Source organism: Dermacentor andersoni, chromosome 11, assembly GCF_023375885.2.
Source record: "Dermacentor andersoni chromosome 11, qqDerAnde1_hic_scaffold, whole genome shotgun sequence".
In the NCBI taxonomy this organism is placed as follows: domain Eukaryota; kingdom Metazoa; phylum Arthropoda; class Arachnida; order Ixodida; family Ixodidae; genus Dermacentor; species Dermacentor andersoni.
In genome coordinates this window covers 109,140,484-109,164,052 of record NC_092824.1, presented here as the reverse complement: position 1 = coordinate 109,164,052, position 23,569 = coordinate 109,140,484, and the positions used below count along the sequence as shown (strand labels likewise).

Sequence of the window (23,569 nt, the reverse complement as noted above, 5' to 3'; positions counted from 1 at the left end):
AGGCAGCATTTTGTTCCCAATCTACTGAACATGCAAGTGTTGTATAGCGGTTTCGATTTCGAAACTAAGGTCACCCGCCCTCAGGGGGCGCTGCCGTAGCCAGCCGTGCCCGGCACTGGCTTCTATGGCGACCGCGCTGATACAACAGCAAATGTCATGTTTCTGTTGCCCACGCCGACGTCAACAGTAGACAGATTCGCTGACTCTATGAGCCTCAGAATGACATCGCGATCGTTGTCTGAACGTCTCTACCAGCTACACCGCCATACCACGCGTTACATGCTTGTTTTTACACAAATATATCGAAGAGAATCAGGGAAAAAAATCTGAGGACACCTAAGCACTTCTTGCGAGTTGTGAATGCGAAAGCATTAACGTCCACTTGAACACTTCCGAGCGGTTCTTTGAGTTATGAACTCCTCGCGGGCAAGCGAGCGCGTTGAGACACTTAGCCAGCGCCTCGTAGCGCACAAGGCCGGTGCACTTAGATCCGTGACGTCATGCTACCGTGCCCGACTGCCCTAGAATCTAATGGGGAGGCTCCCGCGCAAGCCGCGGCGATTTCGACGTCACCGCTTTCTTCATGCCAAGCTTGCTAATGGAAATTTCCGTCCAAGTAGCACGATGTCACACAGCAGAGTGCACAGGCCTGCTATCTAGGAGTCGCTGGTTTATTAGCCCAGTGGGTAAGACGTTCGGCTTCTGAGCTTGGTGTCGCAGCTTCGAAATTGACTACCGCCAACGTTTTTCTTTTCGAATTTATTCTATTTTTATACGTTAATTTCGCTACAGCGATTACCGAGGCCAAGTCATAACACAGGCGAGAGCTTGCGCGTTCAAGGAACCGCGCGTATAACACAGGCTCGCGAGAGTGAACGTGACGTGCTTCGCGGCGATGCCCTCTCCCCTCAAGCAACACGTGGTGCGTCAGCAGGTGTTCCCTTTCACCTGATCTGCTCCGTCGAGGAGCCCCTGTGACGTGGCGTCGCAGCCAATGACGTTTCGCCGCTACAGACGCCAGACTTTTCGCTCAATGGACCATTTGACGCTGTTGCACCGAAAAGTAAACTGACACGCCGTGGTTGCTCAGTGGCTATGGTATTAGGCTGCTGAGCACAAGGTCGCGAGATCGAATCCCGGCCACGGAGGCCGCATTTCGATGGGGGCGAAATGCGAAAGCACCCGTGTACTTAGATTCAGGTGCGCGTTACGGAACCCCAGGTGGCCGAAATTTCCGGAGTCCTCCACTATGGCGTGCCTCATAATCAGAAAGTGGTTTTGGCACGTAAAACCCCGCAATTAAAAAAAAAGCATAACTCGATAAAGCAATTTCTACGTCTCGTTCACGCAGATGGAGCGCCGCATCAAGTGGGACCACAAGGCGGAATTTTTTCTTTCAAGCATTGGACTTTCCGCCGGGATCGGCAACTTGTGGCGGTTTCCGTTCCTTGTGTTTGAAAATGGCGGAGGTAAGACGCAGGTTCATGTTGGACATACTGCAGCGCTTACGCTGGCTTCTACACTGTAACGTCCGCAGTTCGGATATTCACTATCACAAAACGGTGGAGTGAGTGTACTGCACAAGGCGCAGTGTTTTCCGAAGCTTAAGAAAACAGAAAACACACTGGAAATGGCATGCCTACTATTTGTCTCAGTGATAATACGTATCGATGTATTTGGTTAAAATTTGTCAATCGTTGCCGCTTCCACACTTGCGCTTGCGAGCGCGCGTGTGCCTGTGTTTTTGCTTCATGTGTCAACACACACTGTGCCTTTTATGCGACAACATTCTTAACTGATGTTGACAGCTGCCCTAGGCACCCGTACGTGTAAGCTTACATTTCTCACCCGGAATTAGTTGGCACGATAGTATACAGCAGAAACCTGTACCCCATAGATGCAGTCCTACTGTGCCGCCTGACAAACCCAGCCGGGAAGCTATCCCCATTAGTGTTAGCGGCCTGAAAAAAGTGCAAAAGATATGCCTAACCCCATCTCCGCAGGTGCATTCCTGTTTGTATACCTGATAGTGATTGCATTGGTGGCGAAGCCGCTGTACTACCTCGAGATGTTCGTGGGACAGTTCAGCAGCTCCGGATCCATGTCCGTCTGGGCTGCCTTCCCGTTGGCAAGAGGTAAGTTGCCGCTTTCTTTTCCCTTCTTGTTCTTATTTTTATTTCTCCTTCTGGAGCGACGTGCATCAGACAGAAAGCCCAAAAAAGAGATGACTCATTACTCTTCTCGCGAACAAATCCATTTTGACAAGCACGTGCGAGCAACACACACACACACACACACACACACACACACACACACACACACACACACACACACACACACATGAATATGTGGCCAGGACAATTTCATTAATGAAAACAAAACAAGGTGCAAGGAACCAAACCAGTACATGTCAAGTCACCGCATAGCCAACCGCGCTCCATGTGCATGGCCAGCAGAAATGACATCATGTAGTTCACCCTAGCCAACGGCTCACTTATGAACATTTAGATTGTAGTTGGCCTATTATGCATGCTAAACTGTGACGTAGAGTCATATATATATATATATATATATATATATATATATATATATATATATATATATATATATAGACTGGAAACCGCTCAGACACACATGTGGCGATCATCTGTAGAACCCTAGGAAATCAGTTGTCTTTCATCGAACTTATACTTCGGCCGGCAATACATGGACAAAAGAAGGTGACGACGTGGATTTCTCTTCGTGCCGCAACAGGAGTCGGTGCCACCATGACGGTGGGGAGTCTCTGCCTGGCGCTCTACTACAACATGTACCTGTCGTACGCACTCATGTACCTCTACCACTCGGTCGGCTCGCACCTGCCCTGGAGCGGCTGCTACACTTCCTGGGGCGCCAACACGCACGTCTGCTACATCCGCAAGCCCAACGTGGCGAGTGCACTTCTGCTATGCATACGTACACCACACTATAAAATAATTTACACCCTTAAAAGTGAGAAAGGGTGTAAACGTGTCTATAACACATCCTTAGGGTGTTATATAACTCAGACCCTAAGGTTGCGACTTATAGACACATTTACACCCTTTTTCACTTTTAAGGGTGTAAATTATTTTACAGTGCACCCCGCGGACACGGCAACGAAAACGACGAATGTCGCGGCGCGGAACGCTGTGCGCTCGTCCCAAGATGGGTACCCAAGATGGGTACCCATCTGTGTACCCATCTGTGTACACAGATGTGTACTGTGTACACAGATGTGTACTGTGTACCCAAGATGGGTGAGCACCAGGGGAAATACAAAATGAAAACACCGGAACCAAAAAAAAGCTTCTCTAAAAAAACTGAACGCCTAATGTTCGTAAGTGAGCAAATGCCACCTTATAATTGTACTTGGAAAGTGTTTTCTTTTCGACAGTGAAAGGTTGTGTATTTGCACCTCTTGAGATGTTTTAGGGGGTGAGGAAGGTGCTAATAATAATAATAATAATAATAATAATAATAATAATAATAATAACAATAATAATAATGATAATAATAATAACAATAATAATAATAATGTCTGATATACGCAATATAGGTTTTAATAGATTAACTATTCCAAATTTATAATGGCACACGTTGCAATTGACCAGCGCGGCGAGTCACGTGATGCGTTGCCAAGGTTACGGCGCAGCTGCGATCAAATGAAGGTCAAATTGCTGGCGACGGCGAAACTCGGCTCGGCGCGGTTATAGTAAAGCTTTCGCTTTGAAAGTAGACGCATGGGGTCACCGGCTTGAAAATTTTGCGTGACACGTCGCAGTGACGTCGCGGCTATGTTGTTGCGCCGTTAAGCACGAAGTCGCGGTACCAAATCCAGGCCGCATTTCGATGGACGAAATGCAAAGACACCCGTTTCCCGCGCATAGGATCGGGAGGGGGGGGGGGGGGGGGGGGGGGGGGCACGTTACAGATCGCCTGGTGATCAAAAATTAGTCCGGAGTCCGCCACTACAGCGTGCCTCATAATCAAATTGTCGTTTTCACGCGCAAGAACACCAGAATTCAATTCAAGATTTCGCGTAAACCAACGTCTCGTGACGTGATAGATGTTGACAAACATCCGCAGAGTTTCTGTACACAATGATACTACCGGTTTTGCAAGAATGCAGACACTTTCTAGCTTCTCCGGCATGAAAAAAGGTGCGGGAAACACGCGGGGACAATTCTGTGTCTGTGACGGGACACTATGTCCGGTTACCGCGTTTTGGCAAGAAATTACAAGTTGACTTGGAGCACCAAGCTACAAAGGAAACCCGTATAGAGGTTTCGCAGGATGAGAGCCTTGCAGTTGAAGGAAAACTTGTCCTGGTTCGGGATTCCGGACCAGGACAAATTTTCTTCAACTGCGCGGCTGTTCTACTTTTTTTTTGTCTGTGAAATCTGTATGGTTTTCGTTTGCAGCTTGTGCTACCAGACGCGTGTAGGCCAATGTTTCCTTGTCATAAACTTTCCTCCACCTTGCGGGCTACCGCAGAACTGGTTTTACAAAGACGTACTACATAATGAAGCTCTAGAATACTGGCTCTTTGCCACTGGGTAGCTGTTCCTCGCAAGAAAAAGAAAGCAGTCTTATAACTGCTGGTTTGTCTCACGGCTAGCAGCCTTAAACTTAAGTCTGTAAACTTTTTTCGTGTACACAACAGCGAGCTCAAATTACACCCCCGATTATAAAAACCGTGAAAACTGTGTAGTAAGTCTGACCAGCTGGGGCGCAATAAAATGTCAGATACGATAGTTTGACACTGATAGCTATTAAAGCTTATTTGATGCAGATTCCATTCAATCTGCCATAGCTGTCATGCTGCCAGAAAAGATCGCCAAGAAAAAGAAAACCTAATTTTTCTTCTCGATCAAAGATTCGATCTTACCCTTTAAGGGTAATGGTGTTGGCCACAGCACAATAAATGTTTTTCCTAATCCTCCACTAACCATAGCACACACACAAAAAAAACACCCTCAAGGGTTGGACAATATTAACTGCGCACTGCGGCTGGCGACTTTCTCTCGCTTCACGATTGGTCACTGTGCCCTTATACGGCACAGTTGAACATAAGAACATTTCTGCGAACACAATTAACCCCCGTATTCAGAAATGCATCTTACCGTGAAGCCCACGCTCGACTTGGCTTAAATGACGCCTGTCGTGAACGCACCAAAAGAAACGCAATGAGCGTCTTGGGCGCGTTCGCACCAGGCGTTATTTATATCAAGTCAAGCATGAGCTTCAAGTTGATGCATTTCTCAATACGGCGGTAACTATTGTTCTATGAACTTGTTCGAGGGTCTCCTTTAGGGTGAACTCGATAGGAGCTTCACCTGTGGTCAACGCAGAGCTCTCAACGTGGTGCCATTTGTCCGCTGCGCAGAGAACGTGCAAGGCTGCCGCGCAGCGCCTCTACCAGCGGTTCAAGCACCACAACATCACCTTCGGCGTGGTCGTCAACACCACGAACAACAACATCGTGTACGTGCCGCACAGGGCCTACTCCGTCGAGATGTCGGGCTGCGTGAACGCCACCATGTCGGCCGCCGAACACTTCTACTGGTGAGCCATCGAGGACTCTCTCGAGCAACTCGTATCTCCTGCATGCAGACTAGGACAAAACGCACACAAAACGAGCAAGGAAACTTCTCCTACGTAGTACTTATAGGAAAAGCCGAAGGGCCCTAGGAATGCCTAGGATATTCAAGGATCGAAAGCCTGCACACTTTCTCTCTCGCAGCCGATCTTACTCGCGCCTGCGCCCAAACGTCGACCGAATCTTGAAATGCCACGGCCCTCTGTGCTACCTAGCAAATGTAAAGTCGCTTCCTGGGGAGGGCTCACGGTTAGGGTAGGAAATAACGATTAATTGATTAAAAGTATCCCGCGAAACAATTAATCTCCATCGATGTCCACCTTTCATTTAATCGACTTGATCGATTAGACATTCTAGATCGATCGTCTTCTAGGGTTTGACAGGAGTAGCGCGAAAATTTTGCAATCGTTCTACAGTGGCGGACTACGAGCAATGACTGTGCAGCTGTAGTTGAGCGACTGTCGACTGTTTGAGTCCCGACTGATGCCGAGCGCCCCGTCCCCTCTATTCTCCCAACTTGCACATGCCACCACGCCGCCTGAAGCCGAAGGTTTGCTATGTCCTCGCAATTGCAGGCATACTATAGCAACCCAGTCGTTCATCGTCGTGTCACTCCCAGTCCACTAAAGACGTGGCACAGCATTCGTGCCGGTTTGGAGCATGTATTCGGCATAGCGATGGAGTTCATGTCGATTCCAGCAAAGCTATAGCTTCCTAGCGTCTATTCTCGAATGCTGGTTGTGTGGTCATTCAAAGAACGTGTCGGTTTCACCCATACAGCCCGGCCAGTTGACAACGTGCCCCAGTGTGCGAGCATTTTGTTGCCCTCTCTCGCAGGGACAAGGTACTCAAGGTGAGCCGAGGCCTGCATGACGTCCGGCCGATGAACATTGACCTGACGATCTGCTACTTCCTCGTCTGGCTCAACATCTTCCTTATCATCAGCAAGGGCATCAAGTGGTTCGGAAAGGTGCGGATCACTCCCTAGTACGGTAAACACTATGCAGGTCAGCCTTCACACCTCATTCTATAGAGTCCCCTACGCTCGCATATACAGCAAAGCAGCTAGAGAATGGCACCACTCACGCAAGACGTTGCAAGCTGTGCAACTTCGTACTACTGACTTAGTTTAAAGAAGCAGAGTAGCATTTTATGTATCCCGAAACCCTGAGTCAAAGCACAGAACAGTCACAGCAGTAGCTGCGTCGGACATTCGTGCACGAACAACGCATTCTGCGATAAACCCCTGAACACACTGTGAACGATCTGTGTAAAACCTCGCGGTGCACGCCAAGCATGGCAGTGCAAGTATGCACCGTCAACAGCGGCACGCAGGACGAACTTTGCTTCCGTGGATCGGGAAACATCGACGACGGACGCCAACGACATCTCGATTTGAGGGACAAAAGCGTAACTGCCGTTTCCGATGCCAACAGAAGGCAATAGATGCCAGTAGACTGCCGAGCATAACAGGTCGCTATATATATAGGCGTACACGTGGGGCCTTATACATGTCCGAGGCAGGACATCGCTCAAGGTTCACGCGCACTGGTGAAAGGAGGGTTTCGTACAATTACTAGAGGGAACTGTGGCGCAAGTATTTATACGGGAGCTGCAAGCAGGGCAGTTCAGCCAGCATGGTCATGATGGGTAGTACGTGAATTTGCCCAAACTTCGTCCTTCTCGTTTTTGAATGGCTTCGCGACTTTAAAATTGTCCGAGGGTACGATTCGAGCGCAGGAGCTCTAGCACAGAAGGCCGATATTGAAGCCATTACGCTACGGACGCATGGACAAGCGGAACCACTGCAATTAGTAGCGATTAGGCAAGCTTGCAGAGTCTCATTGCCTTCGGCACTAAAGCAGTTATAAATTGCTTTGAAATTTACTTCAATTTAGGCCCACATAAGGCGTAATAAATGAAGCCACGAGAACGTCCAAAGCCCCAAGCGCGAAGATCAGACAAATCCGTGTAACTACCCGTCATTCCCATGGCGGCTGAAAGAACGCGCAACACCAGAGTCCCCTCTTGCAATTGTAGGAAACTGTGGACGAACGCTAGGCACAGAGTTAAGGCGTCGTGTTAAAATAAACACAATGTTTCTTTTCCTCGGCAGCATGATTTTGCAATAACCGCAAAGAACGGACGCGAGCACGCTGGTCACGCTTCAATGTACGATTTCATTTCGTTTATTTTCTGAAAATGCCCAAGGACAGCTTTACGCCTTAGTATTGGCGCGCTTGTGTTACGCAAAGAAAATAAAACCGAAAAACAAAACAGAATATCTCGAACAACACCGGTACAAAGTGCAACAAAAAATTTTGAATTAATCAGACATAAGTTACATAATGAGCGAATAGTAGAACTGAATATATCAAGATCATCGCGCAAGGTATTTTGTTGTGTTACAAGACGTGTTGTAGCGTTAGAGGTGCAAGAGGAATTCACGTAGAAAATGCTAGGATTGCGCAAGTTAGGGCGAGGCACGCAGAACGTTACAGCCGACAGCAACCGCGGACAGAAGTGGTTGCGAATTAGTTTATACAAGAATAAGTAACCACGCTACTTCCGTCTAACTTCTAGGGGTCTGATATGAAACATGCGCTGAATTTGCGGCCAGAATAAAGTCACCATCTCCTGTGCAGATCGTGCTGGTGACGGCGACCTGTCCCTACCTGATGTTGTTCGCGCTTCTCATGAAAGGAGTGTCCCTGGACGGCGCGAACGCTGGCGTCGGCTTCGTTTTCATTCCGGCTTGGCAGCACATTTTCACCTTTAAGGTGAGCGACAGCGACGGTGACTGGGCAGGAACCCAACCATGAAAATTGAACTCAGAGTTCAACTCATTAGTGGGCGAAACTGTACTAAAAAAATTGGAGGACGCTTAAGCTTCGCCTTCAAGAGTGGAACGCGACAGCGTTCCCGTCGACCCGCCAAGGGGTGTAAGACGCGCTACGGCGCAGCGACTACGCGCCCCGCATCGGACGCGGTGAGCGCCGAGCAACGCAGCGTTCGGCGCGACAACGAAATGTGCGCCTGAGCAAGCGACGCACGCCTGAGCCTTAGAAACAGCTCGTTTCTAAGGCAACACCGCGTTCACTAGAGGCGCTTTTGTACCGCTTTGAAGCATCGAAAAAAAAAAGAACTCGTGGCTCAGTGCATGGTAACGTCTCCGTCTCACACTCCGGAGACCCTGGTTTGATTCCCACCCAGCCCATCTTGCAAGTTGTTTTTTATTCATGAAGTGCCTGCTGGGATTTATCGCTCGGGGCCAACGCCGCCGACACCGACGCCGACGCCGACGACACCGGCTTTTCTGCGACACGAGCTCCTTAACGCTGTCGCGTTAAAAGAAAGGCAACATTATAGAACTGCAGCGCGCACATGCGACAAACGAGACACAAAGGTAACACACAAGCGCTGACTGGCGTTACCGTCCCCCTGCGTCTCGTTTGTTGTGCGTGCAGGTAGTTTCAGGATGAATAGCTACCAACTCGCCCAACTTTCAGTATCTTTACGAGGACAACACTTCGGTGAAGTGACAGCTGAGCGCACGGTCGCTAGATTCGAGATTCGATTCGATGATGTCGCGGGCGGAATCTGATTACGCACCCCTGTGTCACTATTGAATTAATGGCAACGTCTACGGTTCCTAACACAGCAAATCGGTCGTAGAGGTGCACAACATGACGAAAGTGATTACGTCCCAAATCGATCGCTGGTAACGGCGCCGACGAGCCTTGTGTAATCAGATATCGCGCATGCCGAGAAGTGTACATTGTAGAACTTAGGCTAGCACCAGCGATTACGCTGAAAGTTTCATTGAGCCATGCATAAATAGCCGACGCGTCTGATCCGCACATGATTTTCGACTATCGATCAGTAAGCTCGCCGTTATCATGCACGGTGCTTTGAGTGTTACTTGTTTTGCTTGGCCCAGGTATGTCCAACAAACAGTTTCTTCACTTGCGCTGTGCCGCCGTGGTTGTTCTACGTCACTACAACATGACAGTATTTCAAGGCGTCAATTTAATCAATAGTACACTGCGGAAATTGGCAGAATGGACTTAGAGTAACAATTCTCCTCTTTCTATTAGGGTGATCGTACCTTCAAAGGAAAAAATTATGTGCACTTGGATTTAGGGAGCACAGAATGCAGCAAAAATTGCATTTAGAGATGCACCACGACCAGAAAAACTGCCACCTATAGAAGCAGGTGGCGCCACTTGACCGCGACGGTCGCCGCATATCTACAGTCTATGCTAATAACGAGGCCTAGACGGTAGCAGTACGAAGGAAGCATGAATCACCGAATCAACCACATGTCTTGCCTCGAGAGCCACTAGGACAAGGGTATGGAGAGGTCAATAAAGTAGTGAAACAACTGAATACAGGTTGCGTGACTGGGCGTGCAGGGAAAACAGGGGGAAGGCAGGAGATGGAAATTCAAGTGGCCTTGGAAAAAGACAAGTGCACTTGTCGAAACGTTGCCTCCCGCTTTCACCTTGTTCTCGTTTTGCTCATCATGACTGGGCGTGGTATGATTGCAGTGAACGCATGCCTAAATTGGTGATCGCCCAATATCTTCTCGCAATAATTCTCTCCGAAAACAGTGCTGGAGGAACGCAATCGAGCAAGCTCTCATGTCCCTCTGCGTCGCCACCGGCTGCCTGACGGTCCTGGCCAGCTACAACGACTTCTACAACGACATCTTTCAGTAAGCGACCTGCTGGACACCTTGTTTGGCGCGATATCTCGAGAGGTGCCTGCAAGACTTGTTCTGCATGCCTCCACCGCACGATCCACGCTGTCTTCTCGTTCAAATATTCGCTCTACTTTTTTTTTTTCGTGCACTCACATAGGGACACGTGGTTCTTCGCCATATTGAACTTCGTATGGGGCATGCTGTCGAGCACGGCGTTCTTCTCCGCGCTGGGGAGCCAGTCCTTCCTGCTGAACGTCACCCTGCCCGAACTCGTCCTAGACGAAGGTAAAAGGGGGGCGAACACGTGGAACGCATTTGATGCCTTGTCTGCTATGTGAAATCGCAAGGCGTCATCACATCCGGGCCCGGAGTATAAGGCGGACAACCGATAATGCGCAGTTCGGCCGTCATAACAATGCGGCGATTGGGGAGCGTGGAATGGTAGCGCGTAGGAAAAAAAAAATAAAAAAAAAATAAGGAAAGCTACACCTTGAATCGTGTTAGTTTGTCCAATGGTTAACACCGTTTTCCGTAATGGTGTAAGTTTTTTGTTTTTTTTTTCTGGACACGACAGTGAGCTCGAACTATAGCGGCAGTGAGACGAGAAGTTTAGTTTGAAAACACTGCAGTGATTGAATTAGTAGATTCTAACCATCTGCTTGTTGCTCGAGCGTGTTTACTATGAAAACTTATCATTCCCTGTTGACCACTGTCATCAGGAATTTACGAGGCTGCAGTAGTCGTAGAACCTTAGAGTTTGGTCACGAGGCCTGTCTCATTGAGGCAAGCAAAGAGTGCACCTAGTATCCGCTTGCGCTGATTGTGGTCTCCAACGAGTCATGCCCATTCCAAGAGTGGACGCGATCCGTTGGAGAGACCAAAATCGGTGCAAGCGGATAGTAGATAACCAGCTCGTGCGCGCGCAAATACTATCTGGCACGATGACTTTACAGGGGTAACTATTAAAAGTTGTTTCATGCCGCTTTCGCGTCTGTTTTCGTGTCGTGTTTGCTTACCAGGCACGAACGCCTAAGAGGGAAAAAAGGCTCTAAAACTTTTTCTCCCCATCAACGATTCGATCTTGCTCGAAGTGCAACGGTGCCAGCCACGGAAAAACCCAGCACCCTTAAAGGTGCACAATCTTTTGCTGTGCGTGGGTAATGAGCACAGCCACGCCAGAACTACTTCGCAAATATGCTCCATAAGGTTGACTCTCAAAGGGGCCACCTTACGGCACCATGTACATTTCAAAATTTAAGTCTGTAGCGCGAAAAAACTGCCTAACAAGTCTTAGAAACAAGACCGCCCAAATGATTTAGCGCACCCGAAAAGTTAAGCTCCCGCCTGGATTTTTCTCCAATCACGCTGCGTTTCTTTGCATTACCGGTGGATAGTCTCTTAACTCTAGGATCCCTAATTGTACGTAAACGATCCACTAATAAACTCCCCTTGCTTCTCTTTCGTGCGCAGTGCAAAGCCTGGCTTTCGTCTCCTACATCGAGGCGCTGAGCAACTTGGCCTTCCCGCAGATGTGGAGCGTGCTGTTTCTTCTCTGCATGTTTCTCCTGGGACTGAACTCCTCGGTGAGACCACACTGAAGCCCTCACCCTTAGCGACGTTTAGTACTACGTATCTCAACAGCAAATCGCGCAGGCACGGCCAGAAACACGTCAGTAGAAACATAATCATGAGTGTAAAATGGCTCATGAGTGTTCTTGTGGATGACGAACAGCTGGAGACACGCACTGTTTATGAACTGTTTATGATGCGTTGTCGTTCAACAAACTGCTACTAGGTATCCCTACCGTCTATGCTACTGCTGCCGTCCGTGTCTCCGTTGCTCCGTGAACTGCAATACGTGCGCGGACACACTAAAACTCCCTAAACAGTTAATACTCAGTCTGTGCGGCATGAAACTCTTGCCGCAGGTGTGCCTCATCCACACGGTGCTCATGTCCATCACCGAGCAGTTCCCCGGCCTCAAGGATTTCAGGGTCGAACTGACGCTACTGTTCTGCATCGGGGCCTTCCTGGCGGGGCTCCCTTTGTGCACGCCCGTAAGTTGATTTATCCCGTGATGATGCACGCGCGTAGATGTTTCAACAGGCGGAGGTAATTTAGCGCTTCGCACAAGAATCGTTGTCGCGGACAGCAATGGTCATCTCACTCGATCTTCGAGGCAAGCCCCGCGTCACTAGTTACTATGCGGCGTCCTCATTTCGCCTGGCTGTACACGGTCACACGTTTCACATTCGTTGGTATAGCGCGCACACTTTGGAATTAATTACTCGCTGGAGCATAGAGCGGTAGAGCCAAATCACTGAATGAAAACGGAAGCTATAGCTGGGGTGTACACTAGAAGCGATAGAAATACTCGGTGAGCATCGTGAACGATTCAGGCAGGTATCTCAAAGTTCACTGTGTGCTTTCTTTTTTTCTCGACCGTTTACGGTAGTGGCCCTCTTTTATGATCTACCTGCTCTCCTGCTTGCTCTTTTGCGCGTGCGCGTGCATGGTTCGACTGATGTTGCTCCACCGTACCACCACGATGCAGTGTTGTTTCTCTCCTTTATCGAGCTGCACACTTGCTTCGGGCACAATGAGCAGCACGATCTACGTTTGCGCAGACCGGACCTTTCTTCATGAGGATCATGGAAACTCACTTGGGTGGGTCATTCCTGGTGGTCGTCGCGTTCGTCGAAATCATCTGCTACTCGTGGGGATACAGTAAGTTGGACGCGCGTTGATACGATTTCAAGGGGAGCACAAACCAGAAAAACGCATTGTTCGAGAAAACGTAACATCCGATAACGCTTACCGCAGCACACAATTTTTCCCCAGCTTGCATAGGAAGCAACAGACTGTTGAAAACCCGCTGAGTAAAGCCTTTTATTGTTGCTGACCGTTTAACGGTTGATAAACGTTAACCAATTTTTTTTTTGGCCGGTCATAGAAGTGAATCACATTCAGCGAAGCCAACGAATTTTGATCTCGGGCTTGACTGTTCTGTACGATAACGGCCACTTTTCGAGCCCTCTTAAGTCCTACGGTTGCCGCAAAGTTTTGTACATCGGAGTAACCGCGCGAGATATCGAAAGTCACGAGACAGCGTTTGCGACCGCTGGAGCGGGACCGACCCGCTGTGCCTTCATCCGCCTCCTCTCGGCTTTCTGTTTCGCGAGCCGTGTTGACATTGGCGACTACAGGCGATGATCTTTACGCGGCGAGGTCGATCCTGCTATATGCCACCTGGAAGGTTCTGCGAAGCGGCCGTTTTGATCGGCGACGATGAGCTGGACAACGCAGGCGCCGCCGACGGGCGATCGCGCATCCGTGGTGCGCCGTTGCAGCTTTAGCATGCAATAACCGGATATCCGTAATAAACGGAAAGCCAACACGCCTGACCATGTGAAAACTAAACTTTGCCGGTGCTTTGGAACGCAGGAAAACGTAACAAACAGGAACGTGTCAACCAGTTCCTATATATGCTTGGTTCGCTGTCTACCATTTCATACCTAGAACAGACCACGCGTTTCTGCAACCTCTGACACCATCTGCCCTTTCTCCATCAACCATTCATAAGTGAGCTAAAGAATAAAGCCGTAGTTAAGTTTGTCGCATTAACGAAATAGCAAATTACGGAAACAGTAAAGCTAGCGCGTCGCATTCAAGGATGAAAACGGTGGCTTGCAATATATTGCAATGAGTGTGAGAATGAGAACCTGTGCTCCATAAGGGCACAACAATCGCAAGGAGCGAGAACCAGTTAGAATGGGAGCACTAACTGCTTCAGCACTACACTGGTTTCCTATTTGTCCGCTAAATAATAGCCTTTTGAGTACAGTGCCACAATTTGCAATGTGCAGGCGCTAATCCAGTTCGCTATAGAAATATTTGTTTAAATTGATTCGAACTTCGTTGCTGCTATTACTCGACGTGTGCAGTGCACTCCATCTGCCTGGTATAAAGGTCGTCACGTGTCCACCGCATGTCACGTGGTCACGTCAAGTGGTGGCAGTTGTTTCTCTGCACTCTTCTCCCACGGGTTATACCTACAAAAGTGTGGAAAGTCCGGCACTTTGGTCGCTCAACTATAGGCACAGTGCGCGGCATACAAGGCGAACATGATTACCGTTAAAAAGCCTGCGCTGTCTGCGTGTGAACCAGCAACAAGCCCAAATAGCAACGATACTCAAACAGCATTAAAACATTCTTTTCTTTCTTTCTGTGACGTCAAACTGCTGCTGCAGCGGCAAGACGGCTCCTCTTCGACATCGAATTTATGTACACGGTGCCATCGTCGGTCGTGTACAAGGTGCTCTGGAGTTTCCTGGTTCCCCTCATGCTTCTGGTAAGCACGAACCGTAGCAAGGCGCTTTTTTTTTTACATTTCACACAAACACGGAGAAAGTGACGTTCACTCCGATGTGTGTGACAACATCGAAAGCGCAGCTCAGAAAAATAGTTGACACATGCACATACCAGCATGCCCGTTTTGATGCTTTAGAACTTCGTAGCAGCTCTAAGTAGGTTGAACAAGTCGTGCGAACGTATATAAAACGATCTCCTAATGAGAAATACTTTCCATTCGTGAGCCGTGTGGTAGAAGAGCAATTGAAAATCCGCATACTGTACTTTGGCTCAGTAGAAGTTATCATAGTAGTAAAATGATGGTTTTGGCCACTCCTTCCTCAACGCCACCAATAAATTTAGCAACCTCTGGAAACAACTAACAATATGCTACACAATGCGTATACGTAATAAGCATAACGATCGACATTTGTAGGTAATGCTGTTAAACGGGCGAGTTGGTTGCTAAATTCGTGGTTCGTGTTACCAGCGCCTTCCTAAGAAAAATTATACATCACAATCAGATATGCCTCAATGGAAAGTCTATAGAAGAGAATAAATTCAATACAAATACATCAGTTTCCAGAAACTACTTCTGTAAGGGCAAATATAAGGGTGACACAGAACGCGACTAAAGTTTGTATTGTCCCAAGCGGATCCCGTTTATTTTGTGCTCGTAACATGAATCAAGGATCGGCATTTGTATTCTTAAAGATTTCCGCTTGTACTGCTCCGGCGCCTACGTGGGCTTTAGTTCACTAACCCGTTCACCTCCGGGCGTCTGTGCAGCTGAGCTACTTGTCAGGCCTGTTCAGCTCGTCGACAGCGACCCTCAGGGGCTACACGTTTCCCCTGTACGTGGACATCGGGGGCTACATGCTGCTGCTGTTCATCTTCTGCCAGATCCCGCTCTATGGGCTCAGCTGGTTCAAGCAACGGGGATACGTGAGCGCCGCATTTCTTTCCCCTTCATTAATGCAATACGTTCGCCTCTCAAATAGGCAAAGCGATAACAGCGATAGGGAGGCGAAAGACAGAAATTCGAGACGTTACCAACCAACGCTTCTGGCGACCGCGAGGTGGCGACAGGAGAAGAATGAGCCGTCGTGGCAAATGCCTGCGCTGGTAACGGTGACGAACGAAGCTACGAAAAAAACCCGCGGACACCTAAGCATGCCACCAAACAATAGGTCGCATCCTCAACTTAAGTTGTGAATGCGAAAACATTAATGTCGAATTGAACGTCGCTGCGGTCCTTCGAGTTTTGCGCTGCGAGTAATGTACCATAGTGGAACATTGCAACATAGTAATGCAACCTAGCGGTACGTGCTGCCCGAGCCAGCAAGCAGCTGCAGCCTGCGGTGGCAGCGCTGCATGCCACCGCCGTCCTGCACGACGACAGACCGAGGAAGCAGCAGCGGCCGCCAAGGCCCGCAGGCACGCGCAGCAGCTACGCCCAGTGGGGGTGACAGAAAGAGACACGGACCGCGCGCGCCGGCTCCCGAGAGTGAGGGTGACGTGGCGCCGCGTCGATACCCTCTCGCCTCGCGCAACACCTGGCGCGCTATTGCGGCAGTGGGTGTTTCCTTTGGCCCGCGCTGCTTTTGATGGCTTTGGTTGGCTATGGCTTTTGGTCCTTTAGCATAAGAAAGCCATAGACCACAATACATACTTGTATCACGGTAATGCGTTAGGCAGAGTTTCGTGCACACCGTTCCCCACCCCACCAAACGTTCCGCGGCGCAGAACTGCGACGACGCAATGCTGCCATCGTACAAGTGGGGCCCCGAGGAGCCGGCGCTCTTCAACGCCTACCAGGCGCGCCTGCGCAACCGCGGCCTGGTGCCCATGAGCTCGCGCTTTCCCGTGCGCTTCATCATACCGCACACGGTGCCCGCCGACGCCGTGCTGCCGGTGATGTTCGCCGCAGAGCCGGTCAAGCCGCCATCGTGGTCACCCGTCAGCTGGCGCCCGGGGGGAGCTCCAGGACACCACGCGGAGGTGACCAGTCTCAACAGCCTCACGGCATGACGGATTATGGAGACGGATGCATGGCGTCGATTAAGGATTCATTCTAGACGACGCGCAAAAAGAACGAGGATATATAAAGCAAAGGACGACAAGGACGCTGCGTTCCGTGTTTCCTCGTGCCAAAAAGACATGCACTCGTCAAGACTGAAAGAAAAATAAAGACACTAAATCAACTAGACGCACGATAAACAGGACGCGGGGTAGTCTTTCCATGATATACACCCGCACGCTGCGCCACCTCACCCATAAATGGTCGTGCGCACATGCCTATATCTTCATTGTGATCAAGAGACCCTTATGGAGCCCGAAACGCCATGTTATTTTCTTTTATTCTTAGCGAGTGCATGCCTTTTTGGCACCAGTATGTTTCCTCGAAAGGCAAGTTTTCGTCGAACACTTTCCTAGATTATATTGCGCATCCGTTGCGACTTGCTCAAGTTAGTCTTTCTAGAGTACATTGATTACAGAGCAAAAGGCGGGCCACACATTAACCCAGTTGAGGCTAAGATGAAAGGTCACCTGAACTTTACCTAACGACAAATGAATTCCGCGCCTCCAAATATTTGCGCGAAATCCTTCCAAACATTTTCCTCGCTAACATTCCTCCGCTTATGCATACGAATGTATACTTGTACACGTACTTGAAATGTACGTGGCACCAACTAGACGAAAGTTTTCATCTCCCATCGTCGGTTACGTACCCGCTCTCAAACCCAGGGCCACGTGGAGCGACAGTGGTCCCTGCCACCCAACCTGCCGGCGCTGGACCTCAACAGTCTGGCAGTCTCGATGCCTAGGGCCGACGGAGGAGTTGCACCCCAGGCGCCCGAAGCGGGTTGGAGAGCCTCGCTAATTCCGTCCCAAGCACCGACGCAGCCGCCACAGCAGGTGCGCGTTGCACCACGTAGCCACTAATTTGCTAGCTGTATAAATGAGAAGCACTACAAACGAAGAAATGCGATAACTCGCGACATACAGAGGTAGCCCTATTTACAGTTGGGGTCGAGGGAAAATAACCTAAGCAACTGGCAATTACATCGCCTCAAAGATTGTGCAGCGCGCGAGACAGGACGCGCTGCCGGTTCTCGGATGTCGTGGTTACAACCATGCGTTTCCTGTTCAAAAATACTGGTGGGAGCTTAGACGCTAGTGGGAGCAGCAATAGAGGCGCTTCACGGACAGCATAGGTTTACTCACCGGTGATCCGAACGGGCACTGGTGTCCTCCGGCCCGATACTCTGCTTTTGGTTAGGGCTGAACAGACATGTCTTGAAGAGGGAGCCGGCGTCATGCTAATTCCGTCCAACCCTGGTAGGCGCAATGAAACGTCAGTCAAAGGGAAGAATGGACGCTCATCACAAACATAAACAGAACACTTCGGCTGCCATACGTGAGGATCGTCTTTTGTCTGTGATTAAACCCGACCAGATAAGCTTTCGACAAACGCACGGCTTCACATTAAACTCCTGCTAAAGGGGGCTTTGTCTTTCTCGCTTGAAATGGCTTTGTGATTTCGGTCAATTTCAGTGAAATATTGCGTTACGAAAACAACAATTCGCAATCATTACACGTGAGCTCCGAAACTTACTGGCTTTACGCATTCAGAAAACATAAAATTTCTCGGAGGCTTAGAAGAATAAAGCATCACAACTTACGCTACAGGCGCGCTTGAAGCCAAAAGCACGAAGATCAGAAAAATATTGACCAAATATCCACATGGTCTTAGCCGAGCGATAACAGCGCCAGAGTTCACACTGGGGATTTTCGCAGGAACCAAGTGCCGAACCTTCATTCGCAAGTACCATTCGCTATTGGTTGGCCGCTTTCGCTAACCAGTTGTCCGACAAGACTAGCTGGCATCTCACAAACACAACTCCAGCGTAAGTTATACCGTGTGACAACCCAAGTGAACAAAACATTTTATGAATCATTTACATATGCGTTTACTCAACACAGAGAGACAGCTTTACTTTCAGATGAAGTCGAGGCCCTGGAACATCCATCGGTTACAGGCGAAGCGATATTTACAAACGAACCCCGCCGTCTCCTCGGGACGGTTTCGTATGACTTCGCACTACACAGAATACAACAAACTCCAAACACTCCTCATTACAAAGTGTGCGGTTCTATACTGACGCTAGCCCACACTTACTGGCACTGTCCAAGGGCCCACGTACCTCAACGTCGCTCACTTAACCCTAACATACCTGCATGAGAGACCTGAGTTTCCAACCTGGGAAAAACGACTTCGTCGTGGACAGCTCTCCTCCAGCATCTCACCATCATGGGGGAGGAATCCCAAATCTCACCCTAGAGCACAGACCCGGACACGGGTTTTCAAAATATAAGCTCTCTCTCTCTCTCTCTCTCTCTCATATATACATACAAACACTGTGTGAGCTATAGTTTAATCAGATTTACCGCCCACCATTTGGAGGAAAAGATCGCTTAAGAGACATGAATGGAAACCCTGAATAATTTTAGACTAGCTGAAGTACCGCTTGAAACATGTTTGTATTTTCTGCTAAGAAAATACAGATACAGAACGAATAAAATGGAACGCGAGCTTTTCTCTCTGCGTCTCGAATATGGCGCCCTGACCGCGACTCTGATGTTAGTGTGACGTCACGTATTTCACTATATTTCCAGTAATTCTGGCCACTTGAAATTGGCAAATGCTAGCAAACGTTTCTGATTTACTTCTTACATATATATGGGACCATTAAACCGACGTTTGGAAGGCCTACCTTGCAAACTTCATGCACAGTTAGCAGACACTCTCGATCGACCTTTCATAAACATGTGTCAAAATGTCTGACATCACGGTGAGCTGATGCGAACATTTGTGAGCACCCCTACCATGCACCCATCTCTCTCTCTCTCTCTCTCTCTTCCTTCTTCTTCTTCTTTTCATTTTACATTCCGAACCTTCCATTCGAATTGAAATAACATTAAAGGGAAATGCTAACGAAGTTTAAACTGATGAAGTATTCTTTCATAACTCTAAACTCAATTTTCGTTAATTCTGTGGTTAGCTCATTACTAAGACGAGAAAATGAAGGGCAAAGTTTCCAGAATTTGAGCCTCGGTGGCTTAGTAAATGATTTTTTAAACACGCTATGTTCAGTCTCTGGCTCTTTTAGATAACGATGTAATCCATCTTCACCGGTAAAATTAAAAATAACGTAAGGCTCGAGCAGACTAAGGCCGTGAAAGATCTGTGACGTCACGACGCACTAGCGCGTGAACTTCGAAACGGCGTCGCCACCGGTCTCTCGGTTTTATCCCTTTTCTGCCTCGCCGAAATTGAGCCTCTTCTCGTGGTAAGACTGGTTCTTTCTGGCATTGTAAATGGGTAATTTACTAACATAGGTCGCCAAATATTTCTGTTTATATAGTCCCTTTATAACGGCTTTGTGAATTCGACTATAGTTTCAAGTGTGCATATGCTATCTAAAGAAAAGTGTAAGCGATTAAGATCCCGCAATCAGAATCGGCCATCGAGTACCAAAGTCACACTTATCCAGAAAGGAGAGAAGGACGAGGCGGGGAAAAAAAGCTGAGATGAAATTTGGAGAACGGTCTCTTTACGTATACAGCTGGACAGCATTGAATACAACACAGCGAATAAATAGAACAAAACGAGTATTAATGAATAAAACTGATACCGATGGGATAGTACATAAGAACAGGCGTGTTCCCATTAGGTACACTAGATGAGGGGCTATAGTTGGTTCATGATTATCACAGGAAACGACTGTGCGAAAGGATAGAAAGGGTCACAGAGAGAAAGATTGAGTTGTGGGGTTAAGGCTTATCTTCTCTTCCGTTTAATGAACACGCAGCCCATCGGTATAGAGAGCGCGAGCTTGCGTTTCTCACGCGCCAGCACTGAAATGTCTGCCCTTGCAGGTCCGCCAATTCCTGCCGACGCTGAACCCCAACAGCCTGGGACCGCAGTTCTCGGACTCGCCGATGCGGTTCGGCCTGCTGGGCCGCCTCTTCATCCGGCGCCGCGAGGGCCACGAGGACGTGCTGGTGCCGGCCATCCCGACTCAGGCGCCCGACCAGTACCTGAACCCGAAGCTGCCTCCCATGACGTACCCCGTGCAGCCCGGTGGACCCATCGCGCTCGCCGCACAGGCCTCGACCACAGCGGCGGGTGCGACCCCCTTTAGGGCCCCCTTTAGGCCAGTGTGCTAAGCCCACTGTATTGGGCATAGCACACCCCGCTGAAATTTCGCACAATTTGGCGCTTTACGCTAACTCAAGTTCTCGGGTCTTACGCGACGTGATTACAATCTGATTACGGGGCATGCCGTAACGTGGCACTCTGGATTAACTTTGATCTCCTAAGGTTCTTTGACGTGCACCTTAACTCTAAGTAGACGAGCGTTTCTGGATTTCGCAAGCATCGAAATGCGGCCGCCGAGGCTGCGATTGAACTAGCAACTAGCAACGCCAAAGCCACTGAGGTATATACCGCGGCGGGGACCATTTAGGATTTATTCATCCAAAATTAGTAAATAGTCGATTCGCGCATTTACTCTTTCGAAGCAAGAGGTACTCATTTTAAAGTGTACTTTCATAGGGATTTCGTCAGACTTGGCCTCTATGAAACGATGATCGTCAATTTTGTACAGCTAAAGTGCACCTTCGTCACGTAGAAACCTGTTGAGAAGTTCATTCCCTTTAGATATTATTTTGCCAAGCAGTAAGTAAACAGCACACAACTTGACGAGTCTTGTTTGCACAGCAGCCTGTTAAGATTTAACACTCTTCGGGGTGACATTCCGACCCATGATAATCAATTTTGTGTCGCATTTCCATTGCTTCGTGTAGTGCAACTAAACAATTACACCTTTTAACGTTTAATTTATCACAAAGCACCATATTAATACCACACCATTTTTCAGGTTTGTTTCCCCACTAAAATTGTCACATTTCAGCACTTAACATTGCACAGGTAATAAACTACACTGGCACCTTTTAAAGTAGGCTTTCGGCATACAGCACTATGCTATAGTTTAACACCGTGTAGGGCTTTATTTGCAGCTGCCACAACAGCCAATATTGTGAACATTTCATTTAACTAATGCACTGCAATCAATAACGTTACTACTTTCGGAACACAGCACCCTGTTAACACTAACACTCACACAGCCTTTGGCGGTTCATCTGTATCCCACAACAACGATGATTACTATATATTTTTTTTTACTTGACGCAATGCGTCCGACATTTTAATGTCAGGAACTGTACGGTCTGCATGATGTGCCTGGCAGCGATATGTGCCGGAGGCGCAGAGCTGACAACTGGACGAACAATTATCATAACTGTTGTCGTGGGACTACGTTACGCCCTAAAGGAATCTGTTTCAGAGAGTACAAAGGGTGACGTTCACGTCGAACAGACCTAGCATGTTTTGCGAATCCACCAGCGGAATCGGCCAATCTACAGCACAACTTTCTCGTTCTAACATTACACCACTGAGAAGTGCCTTGTGGCACAACTGAACCATTCTACTTCAATCCTGTTACATTTACGCTACCTTTATAATAATCATTATTATAGCAGTTCCTCCCGAGGGGCGAAGAACTGACGGTGATAGCAGGGTGGATTTTAACTCACGCGCCCGCGCGACTGCGGATTAAACCCTCACATTCTCCACGTATCTCGACCAATCAGCTGGTTTTAAATTTCCAAACTCCCTTAACGTACAACGACCACGGAAATTGGCTGAAGCGGCAATTGACATTATCGCTTCATAATAATTTACAAAATCTAACTAATCTTTATTTTTTTTCCTCCTCCTGTCCGCCTCGTCTACGTCCTGCATTGTGCCTGACGCGGCTTGTCGATTGAACAACCGTACCGCATACGACCTCGCAAGCAGCCCCGGGCCCTTCAAGTCCGGACGCCAAGCCGCAAGCCGAGTACGATGTCAGGGGAATCCTGCGCAAGTGACCCACCCGGAAGCTAATAAAACGACACAGCCGCGCGTGGCTCGGTGCACCGGTCTTACTATTATTACTTATACCAGAGTCCTTTATTTAAAACGCAGTAAAGGACTCCGCTTATACTATGCTGCTGGCCTTTGCCAGGCGCAGGCAGGATAAACAAGACGATATGTTGAAAATAACGCAAGGAAGCCTATATTTGCACGCCAAGCCAATCGCGACAGCAGAACACTTGTCTGGTGCGCGTCCCGCGGTTTTGGCAGCTGTTTTACAGGGGCGACGTCGCAGGTGTCTCGAGTCTCTTCTTGCTGATTTTCTCGGAACCCACTTTTTCGCGTTCCTTTCTTACATCAAAAGCATAATTAAATTTGTCAGGCACACCTAATTCTTACATATTCGGCTGTCTAATGAGCTATCAAAAATAAAATCGTATGACAGCTTTTCATGTGATATGGCATGGTCGTGCAGGTGTTAGCAAACCGATCTTGTAGACAGGCGCCGACGCGGGTAGCGAGCGCTAGCGCTGATGTCGATATTATGGTACTCGTGCGAGCATGCACGTGAGGCTCCTCGCGTAGGGTTCGCAAATAAAAAACTCGAAACCAACAACAAAAATAAAAATGATCTGATAAAACAATGCATTAGCACCGTATACCAGAGTTTTTCGGAGGTATAAAACTTGTTCCATTCGATACTGAGCATATATGAAAAACAGTTGCGCCCACTTGCGGTCTATAAACATCGAACTATATCCAAGCGCGAACGCAGCCACTGCAAGAAGTCTCTCTAGCCTCCCCAGCGTTGACTGCTATCTATGGAACGGAGTACAGTTGGTCGGCTTTTTCCTTCTTTTTTTTTTTCTCCAAGATTTCAAACACACCGCCCGCTTCTTCGGCAATCTCC

General features: G+C 48.6%; 1 protein-coding gene across 1 annotated transcript; it reads left to right on the top strand.

The window, feature by feature from the left end:
- Window positions 1–895: 895 nt before the first annotated feature.
- On the top strand, window positions 896–22,736 carry LOC126539605 (sodium-dependent nutrient amino acid transporter 1-like). Its single transcript, XM_050186492.2, has 18 exons — window positions 896–922; window positions 1,352–1,469; window positions 2,004–2,135; window positions 2,755–2,934; window positions 5,349–5,586; window positions 6,458–6,590; window positions 8,266–8,400; window positions 10,234–10,337; window positions 10,483–10,610; window positions 11,796–11,908; window positions 12,254–12,382; window positions 12,953–13,052; window positions 14,576–14,676; window positions 15,465–15,620; window positions 16,422–16,676; window positions 17,424–17,594; window positions 20,619–20,868; window positions 22,603–22,736. The coding sequence occupies exons 1-18, from the start codon at window positions 896–898 to the stop codon at window positions 22,671–22,673; spliced, it is 2,541 nt and encodes an 846-aa protein (XP_050042449.2). The 3' UTR covers window positions 22,674–22,736.
- The last annotated feature ends 833 nt before the right edge of the window (window positions 22,737–23,569 follow it).